This window comes from Corvus moneduloides, chromosome 21, assembly GCF_009650955.1.
Source record: "Corvus moneduloides isolate bCorMon1 chromosome 21, bCorMon1.pri, whole genome shotgun sequence".
Lineage (NCBI taxonomy): Eukaryota > Metazoa > Chordata > Aves > Passeriformes > Corvidae > Corvus > Corvus moneduloides.
The window spans coordinates 180,915-195,216 of record NC_045496.1 but is presented as its reverse complement, the minus strand read 5'-3'; the positions used below and the strand labels follow the sequence as shown (position 1 = coordinate 195,216).

Sequence of the window (14,302 nt, the reverse complement as noted above, 5' to 3'; positions counted from 1 at the left end):
AGCGAGGGCGGTTCCGCCCTACCCGGCGGCGGGCAGCGCCCGGGCTCCGCGCCGGGAGCGGGGCGGGTTCCCGGGCGGCCCGGGGGCACCGCCCGCTGCCGCGGCGTCACCAGGAAGCGGAACGGCCGCCAGCGGAATCAGTTCCGGGTGCGAGTGGCTGTGGGAGCGGGCGGGAAGCGGCGGTGGGAGCGGGCCGGGCCGGCCGGGATCCGCCATGTGAGAGCCCCAGACAGCCCCAGGTGAGCGGCCGCGCGAAGGGCGCTTGGCCCTCGGGCCGGCGCGGCGCTCCCAGCTGGGACGGGGCCGTGCTCGGGAAGGGGTCCCGGCGCCTGACAGGCCCTGCGGGGGTGGCGACCGCGGCCCGGCGGGCCGTGGCTCGGTTCGGCTGCCTGGAGCGGCGGCAGCGGCTTCGTCGAGGCTGCTCTGGCCCGGCCGTGCCTCGGCGGGAGTTGTCGCGTAACCCGAGCCGGTGGCTCTGGTGCAGCTTCGGCGTGTGGGGAGGGAGGGCGGACGCGCCTGTGTCGGGGTCTGCTGTTAACCCGAGCGAGGCGTAAAATCCTCGGCACGGCGGATTGGGGCGGAACAAACCTGGCCCCATTCAGGGAGGTGTTTATTGCCCGGAGTCGGGGACTTTTCAGCTGCTGCTGTTCCGTCAGAGAAGGTGGAAGTTCTAGTGAAACCCCAGTCTCTCTAATGCAAGGGTCTTTCCAAATCCCGGCAGGTGTGCACAGCACGCAGAGGTGGATTTGGCTTAGAGTAAATCAGAGTTGAGAGTTAATTTGGAACAAGGCAGAACAGTCTCGGAAACATTAATGTGGGTGAGCCTGGTTTTCAAAGGAAAACAAAGTGATGTAGGATTAGCTGCACTGCAGTTGTTACATGTTACGGAATCCTCAACATCTGGATCAGAATGTGCCTGAGCTTCGTTGCCTGTCCAGGGACAGCTCCGAACAGTTCCATCTATCCCAAGGAGCGAGCTGGGAAAATACCATGAAAATGTGCTCTTCGCAGCTATTGTAAATCTGCTGCAAAAAATATTGCTGATCTCTAGAGAACATAGTCACTTCATTGCTTAAAAGAAACATCAGAACCAAAAAGTCAACAATTTGATGAAGAGTGGCTACTATTTAAAAAAAAAAAAAAAAGTGGGCAGATTAAAATGGACAGTGGTGATGAAGTATTACCTTGGTAGTAAATAGTATTGTAATATCAGAAGGTTCAAGAGCCCTCTTCCCACTTGGTGGAAATTATGGCTATATATATATCATCAGTCTCAAAATATAGGCTGAAGTTTTTTTATGATGATAGTGACATCTCAAAGTTGTCAGATGTTCAGCGAATGTGGCTATTTAGCATTATATAATGGGGATGTTGTGAAATTTGTGCACAAAATAAAAGTTTCTGATCATTACTTGTAAGATCTTGTTGGTTTGGTATCACCAAGAGGCCCCTTTGTTTTATTTATCTCGCATAATATTTTTGTTGATATTGAAATCATAGACACATAGAATAGTTTGATTTGGAAGGTACCTTTTGATCTTGGCTTATCTCCAGTTTGCCTCCTGGTAACTTTTTTTTTTTTTTTTTTTTTTGCATTCAGAAATGGATACATACCTGTAACTACTGTTGTGGTAATTTGATTTCAAGGGTCAAGATTTAGAGATTATTTCTATTGAGGTTTCTAAGGGTTAGGTGAAACTATTTTTATGCATTGATAGTTGTTTCATTTTGCCCCAGTCACTCCCACACAGGCAAACATTTGTGAAGAAGACAGTTAAGAGAATAAGGGACAAATGTGTCACTTGGACTTCAGTTTCATATCTGCTTTCTTTGGATATTTGCTCAAATAAGAGGCTCCTTTTTCTTTCTATAAAATGCTAAATATGCAGTTCCAATAATATCTCTGCTGCACCGTGCTGACCACTGAGAATGAGTTTGTAGTGTTCCTGGTATTGACATGTGTGTCCATATATGTACATACATCTAAATAAATTGATTTTATTTTTATGCTAAAATCATCCACTCTTTGAAGTGATTTTCTGTTCATCATGTTGTGAATCTCGGTGAGATAAAAATAAATCCTTTTGAACTTTTGTTGGACAAAAGTTTGAATTAGTAAAGCTTTACTGAGCTGAGTGTCAGGGGTTACTGCTTTGCTCCCCAGGCAGTTGGTGATGTTGTGTCCCGTAGCACTGCCGGAGCTCTCACCTGCCCAGCAGGAGCTTTGTGTATGGTTTCTCTGTAGCTGTACTTTGGGTAGAACGTGGCCTGTCTGGCTGCAGAGAAGGAATGATGACCTTCACTGGGGCTTTCTGGTATCTACCAACACAAAAGTGCAAGAGCTAAGTTTTCTAGTAACTACAGTTCAGCCTGCATTTACTGCCTTCTGTTTCTGAGGAAACGGGGCATTTCCAGCATTTTTTGAGGTAAAGTAATGAAGTTTTAAATTGTTGTGTAGTCTTCACCTAACTGATTTTGTATTGTAGCCTAAACCAGACATGAAGCAGACTGACTTTCAAGGCTGTTTTTCAATTAATAATAGGCCACGTGCACCTCTTGTTGTGTGCTTTCCTACAGATAATTTGGGCAAACTGCCTGTATCTTCTTTGATTCCAGTGGGCACTTTGGAGGAAGTGAAGAATTAATGCAAAAACCAATTCTACGTATTTGCATAGTGCTGCTTGTATTATTATAAGTTTGTTGTACTTAAAAATTATCTCAGTTGTTGGGAGATAATTATTGAGAGAGGGTTTTTTACCCTCTTTTCCTTTTGGGATTTTTTAATGGCTGCAAAATTGAACTCTTGTTTTTTAGCAGTGGGGTAGCTTACCCTGCTTTGGGGATTGGAGTACAGCAGATTTCAGTACAGTAGCAGTGCTGTGTGGCGCGTCGTTTAAGGCCATCCAAGGGCACTATGTGTTGACTTTTAAAGGATAATTAATATTTTACTGTTATGAGAGATATAAGCTGATAAAATGTTCTATGATCACTCTCTTCCCTATTTTCAAAGATTATTTCAAGAGTGTCTTAGAGACCCCTCTAGCCTGTGACATAATTGATGGCAGTTTTTCTTTGATACAACTAGTGTTAATTAGCGTGGCTTCTGTACATATGAAGAGTGATGCAAATGCAGTCTGAAAGGAGTAAGAGTGATGAAGATGGTTGCCCAAAAACTTCCACAATCACAGCTGATGAGGTTACATTCCTAGGTTAAAATTCTCTTGAATGATGATATGTATGTGCGATGATGTCTTGAGTTCTCACAGAGATGGTGCAGATACTAACCCCTACAAAATGCAGGGGAGGAGTGCACAGATTTATACAAATACCTGTTTATTGTCTTGCCTTTTCTCTGTATTCTGAGTAGTGCATAGTGTATGGAGAGAGTGTGACAGAATCATTAAAGTTGAAAAAGACCTCTAAGATCATCGAGTCAAATCTTTAACTGATCACCACCTTTTCAACCAGACCAGAGCACTGAGCGCCACATCCAGTCATTTAACACCTCCAGAGATGGTGATTCCACCACCTCCCGGGGCAGCCTGTTCCAATGCTTAACAACCCTTTCAGTGAAGAAATTCTTCCTGATTTCCTACCGGAACCTCCCTTACCTCAGGGTGAGGCCATTTCCTCTTGTCCTGTCGCTTGTTGCCTGGTAGAGGCATTTTTGGTGTCATGGAGTACTTTGTTTTGTTTTTGTCTTAATTTTTGCTATGACCCTCCTAGATTTTCTGTGTATTCTGTTTTCAGACGTGCTACAACAGTAATGGTTTGTAATGTGGCTTTTTTCCCAAGGATTCCTTGTTGCTGCGCTAATTTAAGAAAATGCAAGGGATCTTTTCTCACACCTTAGTGTGAGTTAAAATGAGTATAATTTTTGTCATTCATCTGGCTATGAGAATGGTGAATCATACTTCAGTGAGTGAAGGAAATTAAACAGGTGCAGACTTAGAAGCAGAAACTAATACTATGTTGGCAGACACACAGTTTCGTGTTATAGTTATACGATGCTTCTCCCCTGCTACTGTATGATGTCAGTAAAATTAAATACCTAACGTGGTTTGTCAACATCTATTCTTGTTTTTTAAATTAAATAAGAGTTTTCATAGAACATAATTTTTTAAGGAAGTTTCTTTTGAAATCTAGTAAATGTTAAATGCCTATTACTCTGATGTTCACAGGTTACTTCAATAAACACTTTTGTTTGAGGACATAGGGCAGTGATCCACTGCTACTAAAGCCATTTTGTGGGCTGCATTTGTTGTATAAAACCCTGATAAATAAATGTAATGCAGGTGCAAAGAGAATTTATATGATTCTTTTGAGTGTGACTGGATCATCTCCTACAGAAATAGACAGGAGGCTCAATACATAGCCCTTCTAGGACTTAGTGAACTTGGTATCCAGTTTTGGCCTGTGCCTTCAGCCAGTTTCTTGGATACGTAATAGCTATGAAAACCTTAAATACTTTGATCTACTTTTGAGGAAAGGTTAAGAGAGGACCTATTCATAGACAGGTGTCCAGACTGAAATTTTACAGGACTTTGCCCTAACTTTACACTAACTCCCAGGCAGGGGTGAAAGCTAAAGCAAGATGAAGTGCATTACTTCTTAACAATGAGTGTACCTGACACCGCTGTGAGTTTACAGAATCACAGAATATTCTGAGTTGGAAGGCACCCAAGAGGATCGAGTCCAGCTGAAGTTGTCTTAGTTCTCACTACCCCCCAAATGCTTGAGTTTGTATATTGCAAATAAAACTGTCGTAATTCTGAGCTATTGCTCTATATGACTATCCTGAGCCTAAATAACACAGGTTCCCTCTGCATGTGCTGAGATACCACGGAAGGTACCGAATGGGACTTCTGACTGAGCAATTTTTTTTTTTCTTCTTCACCTGTGCTAATTTTGTAAAGAATTATTATGTGTATAATTTTCATTATGACTGTCTGGTTAACTGCAGAGAAAATTTTTTTTCTTTAGAGCATACAGTGGATGTGTCCAAAGTTAATTTGTGCTTTAGAGTACCTTTTTGCTTCAGTTTAATGCTATATGCCTGACCCCAAAAAAGAAGAGGTTAGGGAGATGTTTCAACTTGGAGGAAGCTGTTAAAAAAACTGAGGGGTTCTTACTAGCCTTTTCAAATTGTAGTGATCTTCCAGGACTGTTTCAGAAATGTTTCAACCATAAATACTATTGTCTTGAAAGTGCTACTGCTCTGCCAGCACTGATGAATAATTTGAGTATTGTTACAGTACAGTACCCTGCTGAACATTATTTTGGTTAATGTTACTAGAATTTTATTATGGAGCTGCTAACTTGATCCTATATACAAATAAAATAAAACCTTCTTGTGTATGGTAATATAATCTATGGATTACTTTCATTTTCTAGATAGTGACATTTGGGACTTTTGGGAATAAATAAGATCATTTTTCTTCTGGCTGTTATTCACCAACAAAACATAGCGAGTGGTGCCTGCTTCTCTGATCCATGTAATGCCCAGGTTTTCCCCCAGGTCTTGCTCTCCCAAGTTGATACAAGGTAGTTGGGGTGCTCTGGTACTAACCCTGGCAAAATTACTGCAGCCTCAGTGCTGTTCCTGCTACCGTCCTGCCTGCTCCTGAATGGGGTGTCCATTGGTAACCTGGTCAGTTCTCCTCTAGCTGGAGTTTTAAGGTTGTGGCTGAAAGTGGAAGAAGGATTCCCTTCTGCCCACTGCTGCTGTATTTCAAAATAATTGTCATTTAACCCCAGCTTTCCACAGATGTTTTCACGGTCCCAGGAAGCATGTGTCTGCAAAGGAAGAAACTAAGGTGGAAAAGTAGTCACAAGTGTGCGCTGTAGCTTGTTCACTTTGTTTTTTAGGAGCAGATGGGTATAGAATTTTGTTGTGCGCTGCCTTTTAGGCAGTGTGTACTTGACCTGTTTGCTTGCTTTAAAAGCAGCACTGTGTTCGCTTGATCCCTGTTGGAGGTTTTTACTGCTTTTCTGCTACCCTGACGAACAGACTTACAGACCTTTAACTCCATCATCCTCTCCACTCACTGCCAGGATGTGCTGTTTAATCCTAGCATCCTAAGCAAAATAAGCTTCTTTGTTTCCCTAAAGAAAGATGAAACAACTGAAAACAAGGATGTAGAGTTACTTACAGATATGTATATGCATATGGAGATAATGGGATGTTCTAACAGTCATGATGGGCAAGGATCACTGTGGATTCCTGTCTCCTTGGTGTCCTTCTCACCCTTTCTCCGGTACGTGTTTACAGTCCATTTTCAGTGTGTGGCCATGTCCCAGGAACTGTGAGTTCATCTAGAGATGCCATGATGAAAAGAACATAATTTTTTTTTCCTCCATTGTACGGCATAAAATGTCCATCTTCTTTCTTGTCAGGTGCCTATCCTTAATTCATTCCTTCTGTCTGGACCAGTGCTAGTGGTGACAATTTATATTTTAATATTTTCTCCAGGAGTAAGTTATTCTCCATTTCGCTGGGTAGGAGCCCTTAGGGAAATATGGGACAAGGAGGAAGGCCACTGTCCATGCGTGACAAACTTTCTGTACATCCTTGACTGGAATGCCAAATTATTGCTGCTGGGGACTGGTCTTTTGGTTTGTACACAGTCGCTGACCCAGGTAACTTGTCCATTCATGTCACTTCAGGTCAACAAAAGCTCTTTTTCCATTTAGCAAAGAGAAATTTAATCAGGAATGGCTGATGTTGCATCTGTGCATAGCTAATAAGTCCCACAAATTAAAAGTTTCCTGTGTTGGGTTTCTAAGAAGCTTGCTGCCCTGTAAGACACAAGTGAAGATGACAGATTGTGGTGGTGCATTCCCTCCTCCCTGGTGATTCTTTAAGTGACCTTAAAACACTCATTTGTGACACAAACATGCATCCAACTGCTGGAACTCCTGTCTTCCCCATGGGACTGGGATAGTGGTTCTCAGCACAACAGGCAGGGATGCTCAGAAAAGCAAAGTTAATCTTGCCGTGTAACTACCCCACCACTGGGATAGGTTGTGTGTTGTACTGTTGGTTTTTGACTTGTATCAGCTCACAACTCTGAACCGTTCTGTAGCTTTGTTCGCTGAATAAAAGAACTGTCCTGCCAAAGCCATCTCTGAATGGATTGCTGCAGTCATATCACTTCTGTTGGCCATCTTGCAGTCCTTATTTCCCACCTCAGATATAAGAGCCTGTAAAATGTCTTTTTCCTCGCTGTTACATCTCAGCCAAAAAATCTCAAATGAAGTCCCGTTTACCCATTTTAATGGATAATGGCACTGGTAGCTTAGAGAACATGTTTAGCAAGTCTGATAACTTGATTTTGAATGTTCTGTGAGAGTTTTTGCCAGTTTTCTAAGTCAGACAATGTTCAGTCAGGAAGCTGGCTTTCTTGTGTCTGCTGAAAAGAAGTTCCATTTGCTAAGGTTGCAAATGTTAGTTTTAAGTGAGAGTCAGCTGATAGAGCTCCAGTTCTTCCTTTTGAACTTTTAATCCTATTTCTACCTGTTGATTTTCTTTTTAGAACACCTGAATTTTCATAATTTGATTTAAATTGTCCATATGTCCCATTACAGCATGTAACATAATAGAAAAAAAAATCCGCTAGTATATTTTGATACACTGGACATGCTTCCTGCATCTGAAGTCAATGGATGATGTTGAGATCTGTTTGTTCAATTGGAAAAGCAGGTATGGTGGCAATATTATGTCTTTAGACTTCTGCATTAATAAGAACAAGAATAGCAATAAAAGTCTGAAGGTTCTTGGGCACTTGATTAGTGCCCAGTCTTGGAAATGTAAGGTAATGCTGCAGATCGACGTTCTCAGGCTGAAAGTGTGTGTATGCTTTTTACAATAGTAATCTGTGGAAAGTGCTTTTCTTTAGCTTTTGTTTGGAACTCATATATAACTTTAAAGGCTCTTTGAGTGCCCTTTCCTCATGTTTGAGTACCTATGGCTTTTAAGTTAGGTTAGAATTTAAATGTCAAATTATTCTAGCTAGGAAATCACTGCTGTGTCAGATGAGCTTCAAAGTTCACATCGTGGTTTATTAAAAAAAAAATTAAAATCACAAAAGAATTTTTTTTTTAAAAAATTGGAAGTCCATGGGTGGCTCAAACACTTTTCTTTCAAATGCACACACATACACACATGCCTGTGACTTTTCCTTAGGAGATTTTTCAAACTTCATGAACTACCTTCCAACAATCATTCTTGGGAAATTTAACAATGCAGTTCCCTGCAAGTGGCACTGTAGTACCTGGCTTGAACACCTACTCAGGGTGTTTACCTTGCCTAATGGCTATAAAATTGGTATTCTTTTGGGTGGGTGGATTGTTCTGCACTTCTTGCCAGGTAATGAAATCGCAAAGTTTCTTTGAGGACAGACTGTCCCAGAGAGTCTGTGATGTATTCTGAGCAACTGCGTTGTGAATGTTGCAGAGGGATAATTCAAATTATCGAAATGCAAGAAATGTAGATTAAGACTCTACTTTTTTTATTATGCCAAGTATTTATGCTAAATGTTTTCTTGTAATGCACCTTTAACAGATCAATGTGGTTATTAAACATTTGCAAGCATTTATTTTTGAAATGGAAAACTCCATATTCATTCTCTGTTGTAAATCTTCTAATTTTTCTTTCAGATTACTCTTTACATCTGTAGAAATGGACAGCAGCAGTTTCATTCAGTTTGATGTGCCCGAGTACAGCAACACTGTTCTGAGCCAGTTAAATGAACTCCGCTTGCAAGGGAAGCTCTGTGACATAATCGTGCACATCCAGGGTCAGCCGTTCCGTGCCCATAAAGCTGTCTTAGCTGCCAGTTCTCCGTATTTTCGTGACCATTCAGCATTAAGCACTATGAGTGGCCTATCTATATCAGTTATTAAAAACCCCAATGTTTTTGAACAGTTGCTTTCTTTTTGTTACACTGGAAGGATGTCCTTGCAGCTGAAGGACGTTGTCAGTTTTCTGACTGCAGCTAGCTTCCTACAGATGCAGTGCGTCATTGACAAGTGCACGCAGATACTGGAGAGTATCCATTCAAAGATCAGTGTTGGTGATGTTGATTCTGTCACTGTTGGTGCCGAAGAAAATTCAGAGAATCGCAATGGCGTTAAAGACAGCAGCTACTTTGCCAACCCTATTGAGATATCTCCTCCCTATTGCTCTCAGGTGCGACAGTCAACAGCAGGCAGCGATCTTCGGATGGAAACTACTCCAGGCAAAGCTCTTCGTAGTCGTCTGCAAGAAGAAGGGCATTCAGACCGAGGGAGCAGCGGGAGTATCTCTGAATATGAGATTCAGATTGAAGGTGATCATGAGCAAGGAGACCTGATAGTAAGGGAAAGTCAGATTGCAGAGGTGAAAGTTAAAATGGAAAAGTCTGACAGGCCAAGCTGCTCTGATAGCTCTTCCCTTGGTGATGATGGATACCACACTGAAATGGTGGATGGAGAGCAGGTGGTGGCAGTAAATGTTGGTTCCTATGGGTCTGTCTTACAACATGTTTATTCATTTACCCATGCCTCATCACAGGCTACAGGTGTGTCAGAAACCTTTGGAAGCCTGAGCAATACAAGTCCTTCAAGGTCCATGCTGAGCTGTTTCAGAGGAGGTCGTGCACGCCAAAAACGAGTACCTACAGGTCACTTGCATAGTGATGTCCAGGGCTTGGTGCAAGGGGCTGACAGTGAGTCCATGGTGAGTAATCCCGGATATGAAAATAGTCCACGGGAAAGAAATGCAAGAGGTCATTGGTATCCATACAATGAGAGGCTAATTTGTATTTACTGTGGGAAATCTTTCAACCAGAAAGGGAGCCTTGATCGACACATGCGATTGCACATGGGAATAACTCCTTTTGTGTGCAAGTTTTGTGGAAAGAAATACACCCGTAAGGACCAACTTGAGTATCATATTCGTGGTCACACAGATGACAAACCCTTTCGCTGTGAGATCTGTGGAAAATGCTTTCCTTTCCAGGGTACACTAAACCAGCACTTGCGAAAAAATCACCCAGGGGTTACAGAAGTAAGAAACAGGGTTGAGTCTCCAGACAGAACAGAAGCGTTTGTGGAACAGAAAGTAGATAATGATGCTTCAGCTTCTGAAGCCATGGATTCTAGTATGGAAATTCATGCAATGTCTAATGCATCTGATTAAAATATTACATCTAAGTGCAACACAGACAAGCATATTACTAATGTATTTTTAAAGTATTTTATTATTTTAGTAATCATCAGTACAAGTGTAACAGCCTTTTAGTTTTCCTGACCTTCTGGAAATCAGTTAGAAATGGTTTCTGGAGAAGACTACAAAAGTATTCTTTGTTTTTGAAGGAGGCTGAGTTCTTTGGGTTTTTTTTTTTATTTGAAGATGCTCAGAGTATAAAGACAGTATACTGGGGAAAGGAAAGGAAGAGTCTGCTGAAGTTCCCCTGCTGATTGATCTGGCGAGACAAAAATGCCAGTGGGGACAGGTATTAGAATAAAGTTGGCAGCTCTGCTGAATGCTCAGAGAAGCTGTAATTTCCTTTATTTCTTAAATCCTGTTGCTGGTAATGAGTTACACAGCAGTGGGGAGAGAGAATATTACAGCTTTGACTCCTCTCGCGTCACAATGAAATCTGTTCGCTCTTACTAACTGGTTTTGGTAGTGAGTCTGTTTATATATATAAATTTGCTTTATATATATAAAATGCTTTCACTTTCCCTATTCTGGTTGAGGTGAGTGTAAAAGTATGTCAAGACTGATACCATATGCCACTCTATCAACTGTTAGTACTCCTCTCTGCATAGGGTTTAGAACTTCGTACTTTGGGAGGATGGTTTTGGTTTTAAATGAATGTTGTTTGGTTTTCATTTTATTAAACTATTACTTTGTGTGCAAAAGTGAGCAAAGTGAATTACCTTGTTTTAATAGCTTTGCTTTATAACATATGTAAACCAAATGCCATAAATCTATTAAACTATGGTTAAATTGTTGAAGGGTTTTGTTAGTTGTCTAGAATGCAAGCTGGACAACCTGTGGTGCTGACCTTTTTATATATATAGAGATAGATATATCTATATATCTATAGATATACACATATATATATATATATATTAAAAAAAAAAAAAAAGAAAAAAATATTAGCAAACCTAAAAGTAGCATTGTGGTCTAAAGTGTGTTTTTACTGGCCTCAGAATCTACCTTCATTTCGTACTGTAGAACCATACCAGGTAATTAAACTTAACTTCATCACTCTTCATGGTTGGTTAAAACATGAGAGAGATGTAGTTTAAACCACAGTATTTCCAAGCAGTATTTTAATAGGTCTCTTCACAGAGAGCTGTTTTCAGGTGCACGTTGACTTCCTACTTAAATCTCCGAGTGATATGCCAGCACTTGGAATTTGTACTTTTTTTGTATAGAAAAACAAATACTCTATGGGAATTTTGAGCAATATGTTATTTCATGTGTGAGTATTACAGAGTTGATATGGCTTCTCTGTTTTCTCAGTGTTTTTTTTCCTCCCTAAAGGAGCTACCAACAACTTTAAAAATACTCTAATCTTTTTTGTTTCACCAAATACGTGTTTTTAATATGGTGCTAACTTCATAATTTAGGTCAGTATAATATATAAAATGTGAAACATAATCATAATGGCTAAGAAGAAAGAATCCCCAACAATAGACAAACAAAAGCCCCCCCTACACAAACCAACCCCCCCCCCCCCCCCAAACCCCCAACCAAACAACAAAACAAAACAAAAAAAACCCTCGAACAAGAAAAACCCCATACCACAAAAAACACAATGGCTTAAGAGACCTCAAAAGCATGGACTGGCAAACACTACTGTTTAACATTCTACCTGAATTCTACCTGATGAACAGAATTAATTATTAAATTAATCACATTCTTCCTTAGAATACAGATTTTATATTATTTGGTCTTATGTTTGTTTAGCTGATACTGAAAATACCTTTGTGACTGTGCTGTCTAACTCCCAAAAATTAGAAAATAAAAGCTCATTTCTAAATTATTGGAGAGAAAATGGTAGGTTTGCTGTCTATTAAAACATTTTGGCCCCTGTGAAGCTGGGGCATATTTGTGCAGTAGCTTTATTAAATACACTAGTTCTTATTATTGTGACAGTCTGCAATAAGAATTAATCTCTCAAACATGGATTTACGGTATAACCCCCCCATGTCCATTGGAGCAGTTTCAGTTAAATTGAGTCCATCATTTGCCTCTTTGTCCTAAAACTGCCTAAATAAAGAGGCAGGGGGTGGAGAGATGTTTCTGTCCTAGAATCAACAACAGAAATTTTGTTTCCAGTAAGGGAAGGGATAGTCTGTGTCTAGGGCAGGTAGTCTGTATGTTTACCCACCTAAAAACATGGTGTTTCTGATACAGTTTTTCCTTGCGTGTTTGTTTTAAGTAATTAATGCAAAAAGTGTGTTTTGGTAATTTAAGTTTGAGACATGCAAAATCCAAGAAATGTACAGTTGTTATTAACCCTTTATCTTGAACCTGTGCTGTGGTGCCTTTGGTGTGACTTTTTCCCTGGAAGGATGAGTTGAGGATAGCAGGATATGGGTACAAATTTTATATTTCTTGAATTTCTCTGTGTCACAATCTTAGCATTATTTAAATCTAGTTCTTTGTATTTGTAAATGTATTAAAATGGTTTGAGTTTACCAAAGAGTGACTTATCCAAAATTGTCTCAGACAAAAGCAAACAAAAAACCATCACGTTGATTGTACAGGTTCAGGTTCAGAACATTGTAACAGACTGTTAAGGGGCAGGAAATGATCCATTTTTCTACAAACCCACGATTCAGCAGTGTGCAAGTCCTGTGTGCCCCGGCTGGCGCCGGGCGCGCCGTTCCCTCCCCGCCCGGGCAGCGTTCCTGATTGCCAAGCCATAGCTCCGGCCGCCCTGGGCTCGGGCAGCGCCCGGTGCGCAGCTCTTCTGAGCACCACCGTCACCCCTGGCAGCAGCAATTCCACTGTGCCTTGTCACATAACGGGGTGCCAGGATCAGCACGGTCACAGACACGAGGCATGGCCTGATGAAGTTTATGTCACCAGGCCACCCAGAAGGAGGCCATTACTTTAGCAAATGATGGAAATACTGTACAATGTCTCGTGTCTGTGCAGTTCTCAGCACAGAGCTGTTACACATTTCATTTACAATAAATGCAGAAGTCAATAAAATGTGTGAAGAAATATTTGACAGCAAAATAAGTAATGAAATTATACAGGCTGGTTCATAATTGAGTCTCTTCTTAATCTACCTTTTTAAATCTAGACAAATGTGAAAACAGTGACAGTGTCCTTTCCTCTAGATGCTTAACCTATTCTGACAAACTGTGAAAATAAAGGATTTTATACCTTTGCTAATGTTTCTGGTTTTAAAGTATTTTACTGGTTTTAAACTATTTTAGTTTTCTTTATCAGTTATCTTCCCTATTATTTCTTTTAAACTTGTAAATACATTTAGAAAATAGCTTTGTAAATACTTACAGTATATTGAAGGTTCAGTTTGGTCACTAAGGCCTCAAGATTGGCTCTGCTTTCTGAGTGTGAAATCTTTCTGTAGCATAAAGGATACTGTCCGTTCACTGTCAGCAGGGTAGACTGTCGGCCTAAATTTAGAGTTTTAATGTAGTCTTCCCCAGCATAAATTCATGTTTTATGCTGAAGCCTTTGGTTTACTTTTAGACAAAATGATGAGGCCTCTTAATATGTTTAGGCTGAATTATGGGAAGAACAACAGGAATAAAATCAAGGGCTGGGAAAATATTGAATAAGCTTTACCTTTAAATATATATATATTATTTGAATTTTTGTATTAGTTTACTGTGATTCTTTTATTGTCATTTTTCTAAACGGGTTTCACATGAAACCATTGAAAGGGACTCAAATATGCAACACCTAATCTATTTTCCAAGGGAATTTTACCCTTGAATGGTGCTTTTTGACTGGTCAGGGTTATTTATTAAATTTTATATTTGAAAGTATTTGGGGAATTATGTAAATTCTTTATATGAATCTCTTTATTTCATGAATTGTAAATTTCATAATAGTGATCAAATTGGAAGTTTAGTAAAGTCATTCAAAATGTTCAAACTTTATAATCTGTGTGCATTTTACATATATTTTATCAAGTGCCAGAATAGTTGTATTTAATATTGTAGGTTTAATACTACTTGCACATCCCTGTGGCAGCATTAACTTAAGTTGCGCAAGTTTACATTAAAAAAAAAAAAAAAAGCTAAACAAATAAGTAAGCCTGGG

The 14,302-nt window shown here is 40.3% G+C and overlaps 1 protein-coding gene across 4 annotated transcripts; it reads left to right on the top strand.

Annotated features, from left to right (window-relative positions):
- The first annotated feature begins 131 nt into the window (after positions 1 to 131).
- Positions 132 to 14,288, top strand: ZBTB34 (zinc finger and BTB domain containing 34). Of its 4 annotated transcripts, none has more exons than XM_032131218.1 (3): positions 156 to 239; positions 6,473 to 7,702; positions 8,659 to 14,288. In XM_032131218.1, exons 2-3 carry the CDS (start codon positions 7,662 to 7,664, stop codon positions 10,178 to 10,180), a joined length of 1,563 nt encoding a protein of 520 aa, XP_031987109.1. In that variant the 5' UTR covers positions 156 to 239; positions 6,473 to 7,661; the 3' UTR covers positions 10,181 to 14,288. The 4 variants fall into 4 exon arrangements, with proteins under 4 accessions (XP_031987107.1, XP_031987109.1, XP_031987110.1 ...); XM_032131219.1 differs by having other exon boundaries at positions 164 to 239; positions 7,588 to 7,702; XM_032131217.1 differs by lacking the exon at positions 156 to 239 and having other exon boundaries at positions 258 to 6,639; positions 7,588 to 7,702.
- Positions 14,289 to 14,302: the final 14 nt, after the last annotated feature.